Raw genomic sequence first — 14,580 nt, forward strand, 5'->3', positions numbered from 1 at the left:
AAACGTTGTGTTCGCCCAGTGTATTTACTGTAGAGCCTCATATTACCAATTAGTTAGCTAGTCAGGTCTAGCGAACAGAACACCCTCTTAAATCACACATTTAAACCACTTTTGTAAAAATACCTATTTTTCTCTCTCTCTCTATTTTGTTTTAGAGCACACTTCTTTGAATTAAAAATCTCAAACATTTTTGTGTGGAGGTCATTTTATTTAATTTTTTTTTACGAACAAATATGTTTGATTTAATGGTAGCTGATAAACAGGATCCTGTGCAACTTTATCTTCCAAAAGTCACTTAATTTTATATGGTACTTTTATTGCTTAAAATAAATTACGTGTTCTTAATTGATTAAATGAATAGTTCATTCTAATTCTATTGTTTTAACTTTACCACTCAATTTTTTGTAGGGAAACCATTCGGAGAATAGAGAATTTCTATTTTTAATTTTAGTTTGTGGGGGTTCATAGATACGTTCCAATCTTCAAAGAATTCCATCTTTTCAGTCGAAAATTCTCCTCACTATCATTAACGCTCCATTTTATGTTTCAAAACTAACCATCCACACAGACTTAGGAATTCCTTTTATGAGTTAATAATAATAATAATAAAGATACAAAATAATATGAAATAATAAAGAATAGAAAACTAAAAAAAAACACACAATGCATGGACAACCTTTTGTGAGTTCTGATTGTTTGAACTCGTTATAAAAACTTGTACTTGGGCGCCACGGTAGCCGAGCGGGTTAAGAGGCGAGTCCTGCAAAGCTAATATGTATTGTGGTACTGGGTTCGATGCCCGGTCTTGGCCTTGGATTTTATTTAATGGTTAAATGAGAAATAGTAAAGTACGTTTGCTATTTGCCTCCGTCCACGACACCTAGTAAATGGTAGTTGGACGTTAAGCCCCGCCTGAAAAAATAGGCGGATTACTTTACTTTACTTTAAAAACTTGTACTTAGTAAACTCATTTCAGTCCTCCAAATACATCATTTATCATCTCTTCACATTTCACACCATCCTACTAGGCAATTAAAACGCCATTGACCTCGCGATTTTCTCTCTTCTGAAGAGAGTGGTTAATGTTAGAGACTATTTGGGAGGATTACCGCTGGGTATCTTCTCCCCTCAGTTCTTGATTGTGTAGTAATGTTAATATTATTGTCATTGTTGCTAATGGAAAAATAGCGCTGTCGTAACTTTCAAAATATAAAATAAAAGTTGGTAAGGATTACAATATTTAATAATAAATTAATTCAAAAAATTGAGAAAAAATATAAGAATCAAAAAGGTAATAAATTTAGGAATTTGGAAAAGTAGGACTAAATTACTTTGGTTCGAAGAACCTCAACAGGAGGAAACCTTAAAAAAAGTAATAAATAAATGAATAAAGACGTTTGTTCTACTTTTCTTCGTAGCAATTATTCATTGAATTATATTTGATGAGTTTCGTACTCAAATAAGCAAACAAAACAAAAAATTGAAAGTAAAAGATGGTAGTTTTTGAATTTCACTAAGAACTATAAGAAGTACTAGAACTATTAGAAGTTAGTTTTATAGTTAGTTGGCCTCTGCCCAGACACATGAGGTCAGTAACTGGAGGTAAAACCTGCCTGAAAAAAATTTGAGTTACTTTAATTTCTTTTCTTAATATTCGTAATAAGATTAATTTGTAGTAAAGCAAGAATATAATTTGCTATATCAAGGTAGATTACATATAAATTAATTAAAATTTGCAAAAACTGTGCATCAAACAGTTAAATATTATTTTGTTATATGAAACTGTTCTATTATTTTTATTATGCCCCACTTCTTTGCACGGCCCTTGCTTTATTTTATTCCCTTATCAGCGTAAAGTCTTTCACAATAGGCTCTTGGTACATTTATCCAACACTATGAGCGCCACTAACTTAAGCATTCAAATAAAAATTATCTCTTAACATAACTTCATAAACCCTAAAATAAACTTTTTCGCATAGTATACAAATTTAAAGAGTAAATATTATAATTTTACTATTTACAGAAGTAAGTAACTAAAAGAATTTTAAGGGAACAATAATGACACGTTGTTTAAAAATTTTTAGATGAAAATTATCAAACAAACGAAAAAATATGATTCTAGTAAAAGTATTTTTGTATTCAAAGCAGGCACGAATATTGGGATAATAATTTATTTTTAACGAATCAAAAAGGAAATATTAATGGAAAATCTGGGGGAAAAAAATTATAAAACTTCTCTCAGGACGTATTCTTTCTGCAGGCCTCGAAAATGTAAATGAAGGATTTTTCAGAATTGTTAGTATTGTTGCAGTTGACTTCATTTTAAAGTTGCGAAGATTGGGGAAGTATTCGTTACAAAGAAACTTAGTTTTAGAGTGGAAACGATGTCGCACTTCTTCTCTTTATAAACATTAAATACTATTTTCTATTTAGAAAAAAACTCTTTAAGTAAAATTGATGTTTAAACGTTATATATGCCATTAGTACATTGCAGTTCTCTAAAAACTCATTAAGAACTTACATAAACTTTTTTCAAGCACAACTTTCTGGTTATATATTTGTAACAGCCATCGTCTTCAATATTTGACCCATTAAAAATTTTGATAACTTTGGGATACAATTTAAGTTTTTTACTTGTTGGAGATATTAGGTTTCTTGGTTTCTAGGACAAAAGAAAAGTTGTACATGAGGGGGCAGAAATATTGAAAAGCAGATAGTAACATAACTTCTTGTAAGCCTACAAAACAGATTTTTATATATATATAAAAAAAAAATGTATTTGGTAGGAATCAAATATGTTTGTTCTAAAAGAATTCCATTTTATATGCTTATGTGCTGACGCAGATATTGCGAAAAATGGAAAATTAAAATGAATAACAACAAAACTGAAGCCACCTTTACCTAAACATTCTAAACGTAGAACTGTGCTTTTGAAAGCAGAGGGGACCAGGGCCCATTTCTTATAAAAAGTTGGCTTAGATAATGTCGCTAAAATTCAAAACAAATGATATATATATCTATATTTATAAAGAAACATTTTGCCCCTTACCTAGTAAGAGAGAACAAAAAACATTTCTTTAATGAAGAAAAGCATCTCCGCGCTATCTAGTGACATTAAGAGGAACTTCCATTCCATGCTGGTGAATACTCTAGCGGTACTTTGTAATACTCCATAACGTATTAATCAATATCTAGGAAAAGAGAAGTGTCAATTCCATCGGTATAATATTTGTCCTACGAACTACATGTCCTTGAAATGAATCGATGAATATTGCTTTTTTTCATCATCCTTCTGTCATCACAATTGAGCTGTGAAATCCACAAATCTGTTTATTACAATTTGCTCTTGATTATTTCGAATTTTATAACATTCACTAGAATCCCTCGTTTCCACATTGCTTTATTTTAAAATTATTTCGTTTATAAAAGTATAATTTACTGAAATATGGGTATATTAAAGGTGGGTGTGTCTTCTGTTCTAAACTGTCAGGACAAAAGGCCCGCAACCTTTAATATTAACAATGTACAATAAATTATAAATGTTAATAAGTATAAGCCCTGAAGATGACCTAGTCACTAGGTCGAAAGCTGACTAGCAAATAAATAAATTATGTCAGAAATTCGCAATAATCTTTCTTCCCTAAATAGCTTGGTTATCAAGGATCCCAATATTAAAACATTAACGCTTGTAATTGCCTTGAGATCTAAAGCCTCACAAAATGCTAGTTCGAAAATAATCGCTTGAATATTTCTACTTGAATTATGCTGATTCTGGGTTGTTAGTTTACATATTCTCGCCTATTTGATACATAATGTGTACTTATTATAAATGCTTATACTAAGAAAACAAAGAACTCATTCTGACTACTTCAGTTTGTAAACATCACGTAACCCGGAATTTGTATTTTTATAAGCAGCCCGAAGTGAGAGATGGACATTTTCCTTAAAAATTTGAATATTTAGCTAATACAGAGCATTATTAATTTTAAACAAGAAGTAACCAAACGTTTTTAGAATAAGCAGACCGAAATGAGGCAGTTATCTTAAATTTATTAACTTTTCAATTAAATAATATATTTCATATTTTAATAAACGTTGTTTAATTGCAATAGTTAGTCTAAATAATTATGCTTTTGTAACAAATAAGCAATTCGTACATAGGCTTGTGTGATTTGTTTCTCGATTTGCTTATTTTAGACTTGCCAGTTCAGAATGCTGTTTTATATTTTCTCTTGGATCTCTATGTTTGAGAATTTGAGATTATGCCTTCCACGCAAGTAGGTCTAGAAGGGGAGCATCCGTATCCCATTCCTTTAAATTATATTATGCAAATAAATATGTTTTCTTTTTGCCTTTTTATTTTTAAACAAATATTCTGAATGTACAAATAAGATTTGTGGTATCTGATCTGTATCTGATCTAATTGCTCTCATTACATGAGAATAGAAGTGTTTTCTATTTCTATTTAGTGTTTTAATCGCCTAGACTTATAACCTAAGTTGATGCGTAATGAAAGGATTAGGATGAGTTTATAGGGTTAATTAACTATTTTTTTTTTTAGTGAAAACTTGCTAACAAGTTATTGAAAGAAATTTCAAAGCCTTGAAGATGATTCAATTGGAAACCTAATTGGGCAGATTAAAGATTGGCCAAAGGTATCAGGATTGGAAGGAATGGTAATGTTTGTAGTTTCGAATGTTTTGTCGCACTCTGTGAGAACGTCCAGATAGGTTTTAGAATATTACTGTGAATGAGTCGTTGATCTGACCATTGTTGATAACCTTTTCTGTTTACATTCTTTTCAATCATGTAAACGAATTCCTGTTCAATGTCTTATTTATAAGCAAGCCAAAGAAGAGCGTGATAGGAATCAACTTGTTGTAAATACTTCTTCTCAAGGGAGGATAGAATGCCACAAACTCTGTTTTGTAATTTTTAATTGTGAAAATACAGTCAGTTATCGTAAAGATTAGTTGATGGGCATTCTCATCGTTTTTAAAATACCCGCCAATTGAACATATTGTAACGAAGTTGACCTGGGCGGAGAAGAAAGGCCTAAATTGTTCTAGAGGTTGAACGACCAAAGTCAGTAACAGGCCGCCACTGCATAAACAAAAGGGGCGGTATCTACTTGTGGCAGAAAAGAAAGGCCTAGATTGTTCTAGGGGTTAAGCGACTAAAGCCGGTAACAGGCCACCACTGTGTAGACAAAAGGGCCGGTCTATACCTGAACTAGAAAGGAAAGGGCTAGATTGTTCAAGGGGTTAGTGACCTGTGTAAAAGCCAGCTAAGAGAAAGGCCTCAGTTGGGGTGGTGGCATATGTGTTTTCCCAGCCAGTGATTGACAGGTAGGAGCGAGACAGAGAGTAGGAGGAGGGCGGCCCCAGCTGAGGTGGTAGCAGTATGTTTTCTCCAGCCAATGAACGTCAGGAGGGCGTGGAAACTTATGCTCAGAGAGTTGGAGGAGGGCAGTCCCAGTTGGAGGGAGGCACGCAGTTAAAAGGAGGCCGACACAGCTGGAGAAGTCAGTTTTTAAGAGTTTTTAAGCAAGTTTTAAGGAGTTATTAGAGTTTATAGTTATTAGTCAAGTTTATGAGTTAGTCTTGGAGAGTCAGTGTTGCGGAGTGCTTCAGTGGTAGCTAGTTGGGCAATTAGTCAGTTGATGAGTAGAGCTGTGTTAGTGTAGCTGAGACTAGTGCAATTCGGTGCAGTGCGGACCAGTGGTCAGTCGGGGAACAGTTTTGTGGCGTTACGAAGTGAGTAAGTAACAGTAAACTGTTGTGACTGTAATGAATAGCGTTAGTTGCTTGTAAATGTTAATGTGAGTAATGTTAACGTGTTAATAAATCAGGTTATTACTTACAACTTTAGCGAGTTTTATTATTTAATCAAACCCACATATTTAATAACTAGTGGCAGGCATTAGTTGTGTAAGTAAAGTTTTTGGAAAAACTTTACAATATTATATTTTGCTTCTAACTGTAATATTGTATTTCGTTTGTCGCAAATAAAAAAGATTAAGCAGAAGTTTTAAATAAGAAAACTCATTATTTTCAAAATTCAATATATACGATTTAAACAATTTTGTTCGCCATAATTTTGTTTTTAACGTACACACATTAAATATATTGCAAAACGAAGGAGCTATCATTCGAAACAAAATAAGAAAAACAGAAAATTTCATTTCGCAAATTTTTCTTTTACTAAATTGTATGAACCTATTAATTCTAGAACATTATTGAATTTTGATCGGTTATCAAAAAATTTTGCACTTGATGAAAGTAGCTGTAAAATAATCGACAATCTATTATTAAGGATTTCTCAGTTTTCCATGATTTTCTTATCGATAAAAATACTAATAGTTTTGGTTTATTAATTAAAAATATAAGTTTTGAAACAACATTTTTTCCAAAATATTATTTTGTGATTCCTAGATCGTTGAAGAAAGATTACTTCTCCCAAAAATATCCCATTTTTATATCAAAATTGAATTGAATTGTTTTAGGTAAATGTATCTTTTAAACTATATTTTATACCCTATGGGCGATGATACACTGTCAAATTTATTGACAATTGACACTTATTGTAAATTGAATGACATATTTCTATACGTTCAGAAATCTTTAAAGTTAAAAATCTTTATGGAAAGTTAGTAGCAGTTCAATCTGATTTATTTTATATCACTTTTTCTCGCCATTTTGGTTTGTTTCGAGGTAAATGATTGTGTTTAGTTATTATTTTTATCTATTACTATTACTACTATTTATCTATTTTCTGTATCATATCAAACAGAGTAAGTTTATTTATTTTATAATTATTTGTTATTATTATTATTATTATATTATCTCGTCTTTTTGTAATTACTGTTATTATCTTGTAAATTGACTCAACCCTTGTTGCAAGATATTATCTTAAAAACAATAAATTTCATTCATATCAAAATCAAAAAGAAAAGCACAAAGAAGTAAAAGTAGGGCTGAAAACTTTTCGAATCCTTTATTTATTTTTTTGATTGCATTATATTTTTGTTATTACAACGATATATTTAAGTCGGTCATCTTTGAATTTAGAGAATATGTTACTTGTTTCCAAGCAGCACCCTTAATAAGCGCTATTATTAAGAATATAGTAGTTAGTAAATTCAGTTTAAATAATTATAGTGTTATAATTATGCCGTACATTTAAAAATGAAACTCCTTTACTAACCACAGTAAGTGTACTGAGAAGCGCATGCCTCTACCTGTTGAACTAAGGGCGTACCCCCAGTTTCGGAAAGCACTCCCTTGAGATAACAACCGGTTATTTTCTCTTCTGATATTTGTTTCTATCTCTTCCCTCTCTGTCTCTTCAATCATTTTTAAGTTTATTCTCTGAGATTCTTACTTTAAAATATTCCGGATTTCGGATTTTTAGAATTTTGCTTTTTCTTTACTATTCACAAGTTTTATATTTGTAAAGTGATGGAGAAGAAAAGTTTATTAGCTCCTTCAGCATGTTGGATAGCTCATAAAGGTTTACAGTCTTGGGCTAGAATTGCTCATTCGACTGTTGTAAGTATTCACTTAATTGATTCGTTATTCCACTTAATGTAGTTGAACGTTCAATCAATCAAGAAATTTTCTTGTATCTCTACTTATAACAAGCTTTGATAATTTAATTTTTTCATTTCATTTCTCATAATTAAACTAGCCAATAAAAATTTATTTTCAGTAATATAAACAATTTTTTTACATACATTGAGAAGAACAATTACAATTGGATTATTACTTATTTACTGCTATACTGGTCAAAAAATTTAATAAAAAAGACAGTGAAATTTAAAAAAATTAAATAAAATATTTTGATTAATTACAATTTTAAGATATAAGAATGGTTCCCTGATCCAGTAGCGCTCATCTCTGCTATTTCCTGGAAACCCCACTTATCGCCTGATTCAATAAATATATATATTATTCTGTTTCAATTGACAGCTTATTTATTTGTAGGAGCTTTACTGACATTTTTTTATTTTTATTTTTATATAAAAAACGGATCAATATCCAATTTACAGAAACAACAATAAAATAACATAAATTATACAAATAGTTCTCAGTCTATAATTTAGGTTTAATTTATAATTAGGCTTTAGCATTTAGAGGTTATTATACAATACAAATAGTTCAAATAAATAGTTGACTTCTGGCTTTATTTAGAAAATTTTGTGTATCTGTGCCACAGAAATCTAAGTTAAAATGATTGGCTGTCCGCATCATACGAAAGATATGGGAGTAAAAAACGTAATTATGTTTGCAGTACGGTACATTGAACGGAGAAGAATGTCGTGTAGTATGGGATGAGATATTAAAAGAAATTAGAGAAAGAAGGTAAGGACTGTCTATTTGAGAATGGAGAAGTTTGTAGAGGAAAGAAAGATCATAATAAATTCTACTGGTGGCAAGTGGAGGAATACTGAGAGTGAGCTGTAGTTCGGAATAGATAAGGGTTTCTTTAGGGATTTTCAAACAGCGAGGCAACCACCGAAAGAACTTGTTCTGTACAGCCTCAATAGAAGTCATATGTACCTTGCAATACGGACTCCAAATTACTGAACCATATTCTAGATGGGGTCTTACAAGGGATTTATATAATGTGATATAAGAACGTCTGTCAGAGAAATACCTCATATTCCTAAAGACAAATCCAAGATTTACTTCTGATCCTACTTATGTGCTCCATAAAATCCAATTTGCAGTTGAACGTGATGCCCAAATCCTTTACTGAAGATACCCTAACCAGCAAAGAGCCGTTCAGCGTATAGTCATAAGAAGACACAGGGTCACGCTGCCTAGTGAAGGAAATTACACTACACTTGGACAAGTTCAGATCTAAACAGTTCTCAAGGCACCAACGAGATGAGGAATTCAATACCTTTTTGCAAGTTCCTACATTCATGCGGGGATGTGATTGACAAAAAGAGATTAAGGTCATCCGCTAATAGCAAAAAAGGAGAATCTTGAAGATTGTGCTTTATGTCATTAATAAATAAGTTAAACAGACATTCAGTTGTGGATTTCAGATAAATAAATATTATTAAAGTCGTAAGAATATATTTAATTCAATATGGCTAGAAGAAACGTAGATAACGTTGGCAGGGGGAAAATACATTAGCCATGTTTTCTGGGTTCTTGATGATCAAGAACAGCCTCTCATCTAAAATAACCGGTACTGTTAATAACCACAAATGTACCTGTAGCTGCATAATACTCATAGATACATAATATAGAATATAGATAGTTGATGTGTGCAAGTAAATAAGTAATAAGCGAAATCGCAGACAGGATCTAGCACAGGTGGTTCTTAATCGATATCACACGATCCGAACCGAAGGTTTGGATGATTCAGCAGTTACTGTGACGTATGCGACGCATCTGGTGCCAATCAGTGAAAATACTCTTTCCTGGCAAACGGGAGAACATTTGTGATTCCCAAAAAAGCCTGCGTAATTACCTTGTAGTGGAAAAGGATCTTCCCTTGGAAGGGGAATATTGCTAAAGCTGCTTGGAGAGTTCTTTCTAATCTGTCAGCTACCCTGGGATTTCCTAGGATTAGATAGAGCTCTGCTCATAATCAGAGTTGGTGGGTGCGTAAACTTCTTCCTCTAACTTTCTTACTTGATGTGTCACCTTTGGAGTACGTGGGAAGATCGCTGTGGGGATAGTTGAATGGGACACTAAGAAATGGCTTTTCCTTATTATCGGCTACTAACTTTTTCTCAAATTTCCTTACAGAGGCTGATTCCTTAAGTCAGAGTATCTGAGGAACATTAAAAAGGGCGTTCAAGCATCGTCGGAACGAAAGAAGAGAGTGAATAACTCCAGTGGCTTTCCTGGAGAGTATGGTAATTGCCACGTTTTGGGGGGCAATAAACCGTACCTAGAATCCTTCAATTTTGGAAAGCTTTCTTCAGTACACTTAAGGATGGCATTGGAAAAGATGTCGGCGACAGAAAGTGGGTATCCCTAAATTCGTTGTCCTTCTTTATCTTCCTAGAACTTTCATTAAAATTTTGGGAGAGTTGTTTTGTGACCGGGGCTTCTATGTAAGAGACATGGCTGGCATTAGTTGTCTAATCAAGTTCAAGAATCAGACATATAGTCTTATTGCAGTAAATATATATATATAATTTTTTTTAAAAAAATTATTTAAGACGCGCCAACATCTGAGGTCATTGGCGCCCAGAGTTTTTGTCAGTGCACTGCCGGCCTGCGGACGTGTTCTCTTGTTACAGACAACACTGTCTATCACCGGACAGTGAGCTGTAAGAAACTCCTAGGAAGAGAAAATCTAAGGGTCAGCAGCTGGTTTCGAACCCGGGTCCTCCGCTTGGGAATCCAATATGCTAACCGCATAGCTAATCCCTTCCCTAATTATTGCAGTACAAATAATAATAGTAATAATAATAGTTTGGTTGTACCCTCTGGCGATAAAGTCGATTAACATCTGATAAATGCAGTAGAGTACTTAATGTCATGAAGTTCCGAGGCAAATTTATGCAGCATAACAAAAAGTATGGATTCCTGCATAGTTGCTTAAAAATTATAATAAAAATAAAGAAGATATGTCCTGGTACAAGAGCTGAAAGAAATTTAGCTAGTTGTCGCAAAATATCTATTGATTTTATAACCAATATTCGCGCCACTCTAGCTTTCAAATTAAGTGCCTGTCTAAACTAGAAGGCAGTTGTTCTAATAATCAAGTTTGTAAACATAGTGAACTCAACTTGTTAGTGGTACAATTTATACGTTGCAAATCCTCAAGATTAAATTTTCTGCAATTTGGATTCTAAAAGGAAAACTGCTCCAGCCTAACTATTCATCACACACCCTCTGGCCAAGGATGAGTGAATTCTCGGTGATCTTGGAAAGAAGAATCCTGCCTTATCTGGACCTTGATTGGACTTTGAGTAGCATAGTAAATTCGTTTGGCCCTCTAAACTGACAAATAATACCATCTTCTGTCTCTTTTTTTGGACAGAGTAGATATATCTCAATTGATTTATTACGCAGCAGAAGCCTAAATATTTTGATAAACATTTCTCAATTCATTTAAATAATTATTGTGTTTGTTGTAAGTGTTATTATTGTCATTAATAGATGCTGATTTCAAGTCTATAATATTTAAACATTAATGTAAAAGTTAAGATCAGTAACAACGTAAAACATTAGGAACATACAGCAATAATGAGGCAGAAAAAGTAAATTGCCTTGTAATATTTGAATTTTAATCGCAGTCAGTCTCAGCTAGAAAAAGTCATTTGAGTATTTCACATTCAATTTTTTTTATTTTATTTTGGAATGCATGCTTCTGTAATTGAAATTTTGTAGTTCAGTGTTTATACGTTAAAGTGTTTGATTTGGAAAACTGAAAACTTCTGATTTGATGTGACATTTCCTATAATTTATACGTAAAGGTTAACCAAAATAGTAAAGAAAAATGATAGTGTTTATATTTTGTCAGTTTCCATTACATCATTTCAATTTCCTTCGTAGTGCCTAGAGAATTTACTATAAGGCAGTGTAGTAGCTGTGCAGATCAATTGAATAGAAGTGCGTGAACTTTTGACCTTTTGAAGAAATATAATTGATTTGGTGCCTTCATCAAAACTGGCATATCCATGCTGTTAGTCTGTCTAATGTTCCAGCAATTTCCAGCAATAATTGTTTATAGAGTACAAGATCTTGTTATTCTTTTCTTTTTTTTTTTACAACTAATAATTTTGCTATATTTATTATTTGAAAGCAAAATAGTTGCATTGAAGACAAATTAATCATTAAAAGTGAGACATTCAAATGTTTCCTCATATTTATTCATTACAAATAAAATTATACATTTAATTTATTAGAGAAAGTTTACAATGTGAAAACATAAATATACCCTTTAATGCAGGGGTGGGCAAATTGCGGCCCTTTTAACATTTTCTTGCGGCCCGCGACACAAAACGGGAAATAATAAAAATTTAAATCATAAAATATTTCAAATTTGATGTTAAAAAAGTTTAGTTATTTTCGGGGGCTCAAGTAAAGTTCTCAGTTGAGTTTATTAATTAAATTGAAATAATAATTTTTTAAGGAAAGGTATCATTTTATTTTTGTTTATGTTAATATTACCTATTTTATTTTTTGCATTGTATCCATTTCATTGTAGTACATTGCAGTTTATTTATGTTTAGCCAACTCATTGCAGAAAGTTGTAAACTTATAAGCGATAAAGTTATTTATTTAGTTATTTTCGCTAGTACAATTATTGACTCAGCGTTCCAAATCTTATATTTGTAATCCGCGTTCTTTCTTTGTATGATCACGTGAATTTTAGTATGCCACTTTTACACCAGACAGAGCATGTTCTCGCCGTCGAAGCTACGGATTTTCTTTTCTTCTCTAGTTATTTATTTTATGGTGTAACAGTTGATGTATAAATGTGAATGCAGAGACGCATTATTTTTATTTCGTCTGGCTTTTCAATTTATAATAGAGAAAAAATGGTGAAGGAAGATGTGAAACAATTTCATAAAAGTCACTAATGCCGTTTTTATGTTGATTTTTTTATAAATTTCATTATAATAAATTAATAATCTGTACTATAAATATTTTTTTTTTTTAATTTATTTTGTGATTTACAATCTGTATAAATATATACAATAAGTAAATAGGTAAACAAGATGAACTGGTGCGGGAAGAGCAGGAGGAGAGAAACTACCCAACGATAGCACTCTCTACAGGAGAGAGGAGAGATAGGAGAATAATTACGTTTAGTTCTTAGACAGTAAGGAAGTCGCGGGGCCACTGGCGGTTCAGTCGTCGAGGAGTATTGTTAGGGATGTCAGAGGAGGCGAGAATCAGTACAAGAGGATTGAAGCAAGTAGAGGGAGCAGTATGGAATTTTCGATATTTAGTCTTGGCGAGTTGGTCTATGAAGGGAATGTTGAGGTCGGTGTGAAGGGTGAGGTTAGTCACGTAGAAAGATATTATAAATAAATAAAAACAATTAATGAATAAGAACCCGAAATAAATATAAATTAATTCATATAAAAATAAATATATACTGCGGACCTCGGTAACAAACCAATAACTGTTTTTGGCCCTTTACTGATAAAGTTTGCCCAGCCCTGCTCTAATGGAAGTAACAATCGTTGGAATGTCCTATGCCATATTTTACAAGAATATAATTGTGATTTTATGGAAATAGTGGCAACTTTCTGTTCGTTTTTTCACTGAAAATTCAAAATGGTTTGTTTACTTACCTTTGAGTTCACTTCTCAAGTTAAGGTAAACATTTTCCTTAACTTGAATTCAATACGATGCCCATTATGGCAAGCAAGTGCTATCTTTCATCCGTCTCTGCATTTGTAAATTTTGTGTAGAAAAGGTTGTAATAAATTGAAAGTTACCTGTATGGAATAAATAAACTGATTAGTGGAAGAACTCTGGTGTATACCGAGAAAATACTCTCCATAGGCCGGCAGTGCACTGAGAAGGCTGTGGGCGCCAACGATCTTAGATGATTGCCTTACATTAAATAATAAAAGATTAGCCCGTAGGCCTCTTTCTTCTCCAAAACGTCAAAATTTAAAATAAAAGAAATTTTCCCTGTCCTTCCACGCGTTCATTGTGGTAAAAAAAAAATATTATTGATCTAAATAAAAACAAGGAAAAACAAACTATTTATTTCAGATATTCAACGTGGCCAAAGAAGAGACAACAGTACAGCCAAGCAGCCCGAGTTTGCAGAGCGTAGCTCCCGCACTGGAAGTTACTGGTGGCCTGCAAGCGACATTATGTAGAACTACTTCTGTCTCATCACATGCTTCAGTTGATTCAAACACATCACGTCAGGTGATTTTTAAGTCTTATAATTAAATGTAATTAGGCCATGATTTTGTTGACATCAGCATTTTCTATTAAATTTTCTGTCTGTAAATTCCTTCGTCCGCTTTTTGGTCGAAGCTATAAATTGTCTTTCTGTGCTTAGCTATTTTGTATCCACAAATATTTTTGATGAAAACTCGATATCGATAATTTGATATTGCGCTTAGTCAGCGTATACTAGATTCCGACACGGAGATCCCAGCTGTTGGCCATTTTCTTTCCCTGGGAGCTCCTTACAGATTTGGTGATTGACAGTGCGGTCTTTAACGAGAGAATACTGGAGGCCGGTAGTGCACTGAAAAAAGCTCCGGGTGCCAATACAAGATGCTGACGCACCTTAAATTAAATAAATAAATTTAAAAAAAAAAATAAGCTGCAATATTAGTGATTCAAAACAAAATAAATCAGTAGGTACACAACATAGTCCATTTTTTCAAAATTTATTTTTTTTAATCTTTCTAATACAATATTTCTTTTTTTATTACCCAACCATCACTTATGGAGCATTTATGTTACTTATTATCGACCAAAGATTTAAGCAAAATAACTCCCGTGGGCTTATAAGTGAGAAAAAACTGACAAAAAACTCTTTCATTTGCTCTCCTGTAAAAAATTTAAAATGTGACATTGTGCCTACGGGGCACTGAAATATATTATGTAAATAACGTACAGTGAG

General features: G+C 32.6%; 1 protein-coding gene across 4 annotated transcripts in view; it reads left to right on the top strand.

Annotated features, from left to right (window-relative positions):
• Sytbeta (Synaptotagmin beta) overlaps positions 1-14,580 on the top strand; it is a 69,153-nt gene that overhangs the window by 46,401 nt on the left and 8,172 nt on the right. For 2 of the 4 annotated variants that reach the window (XM_074141112.1, XM_074141113.1), the window contains exon 4: positions 13,710-13,871. In XM_074141112.1, the coding sequence (XP_073997213.1) occupies positions 13,710-13,871 (162 nt within the window). Of the gene's footprint in view, positions 1-7,255; positions 7,551-12,168; positions 12,984-13,709; positions 13,872-14,580 lie in introns of those variants that run through there. The other 2 variants (XM_074141114.1, XM_074141115.1) reach the window with 2 other exon arrangements.

This window comes from Rhodnius prolixus, unplaced genomic scaffold (genome assembly GCF_049639745.1).
Source record: "Rhodnius prolixus isolate KJV_2025 unplaced genomic scaffold, Rpr scaffold_6, whole genome shotgun sequence".
Lineage (NCBI taxonomy): Eukaryota > Metazoa > Arthropoda > Insecta > Hemiptera > Reduviidae > Rhodnius > Rhodnius prolixus.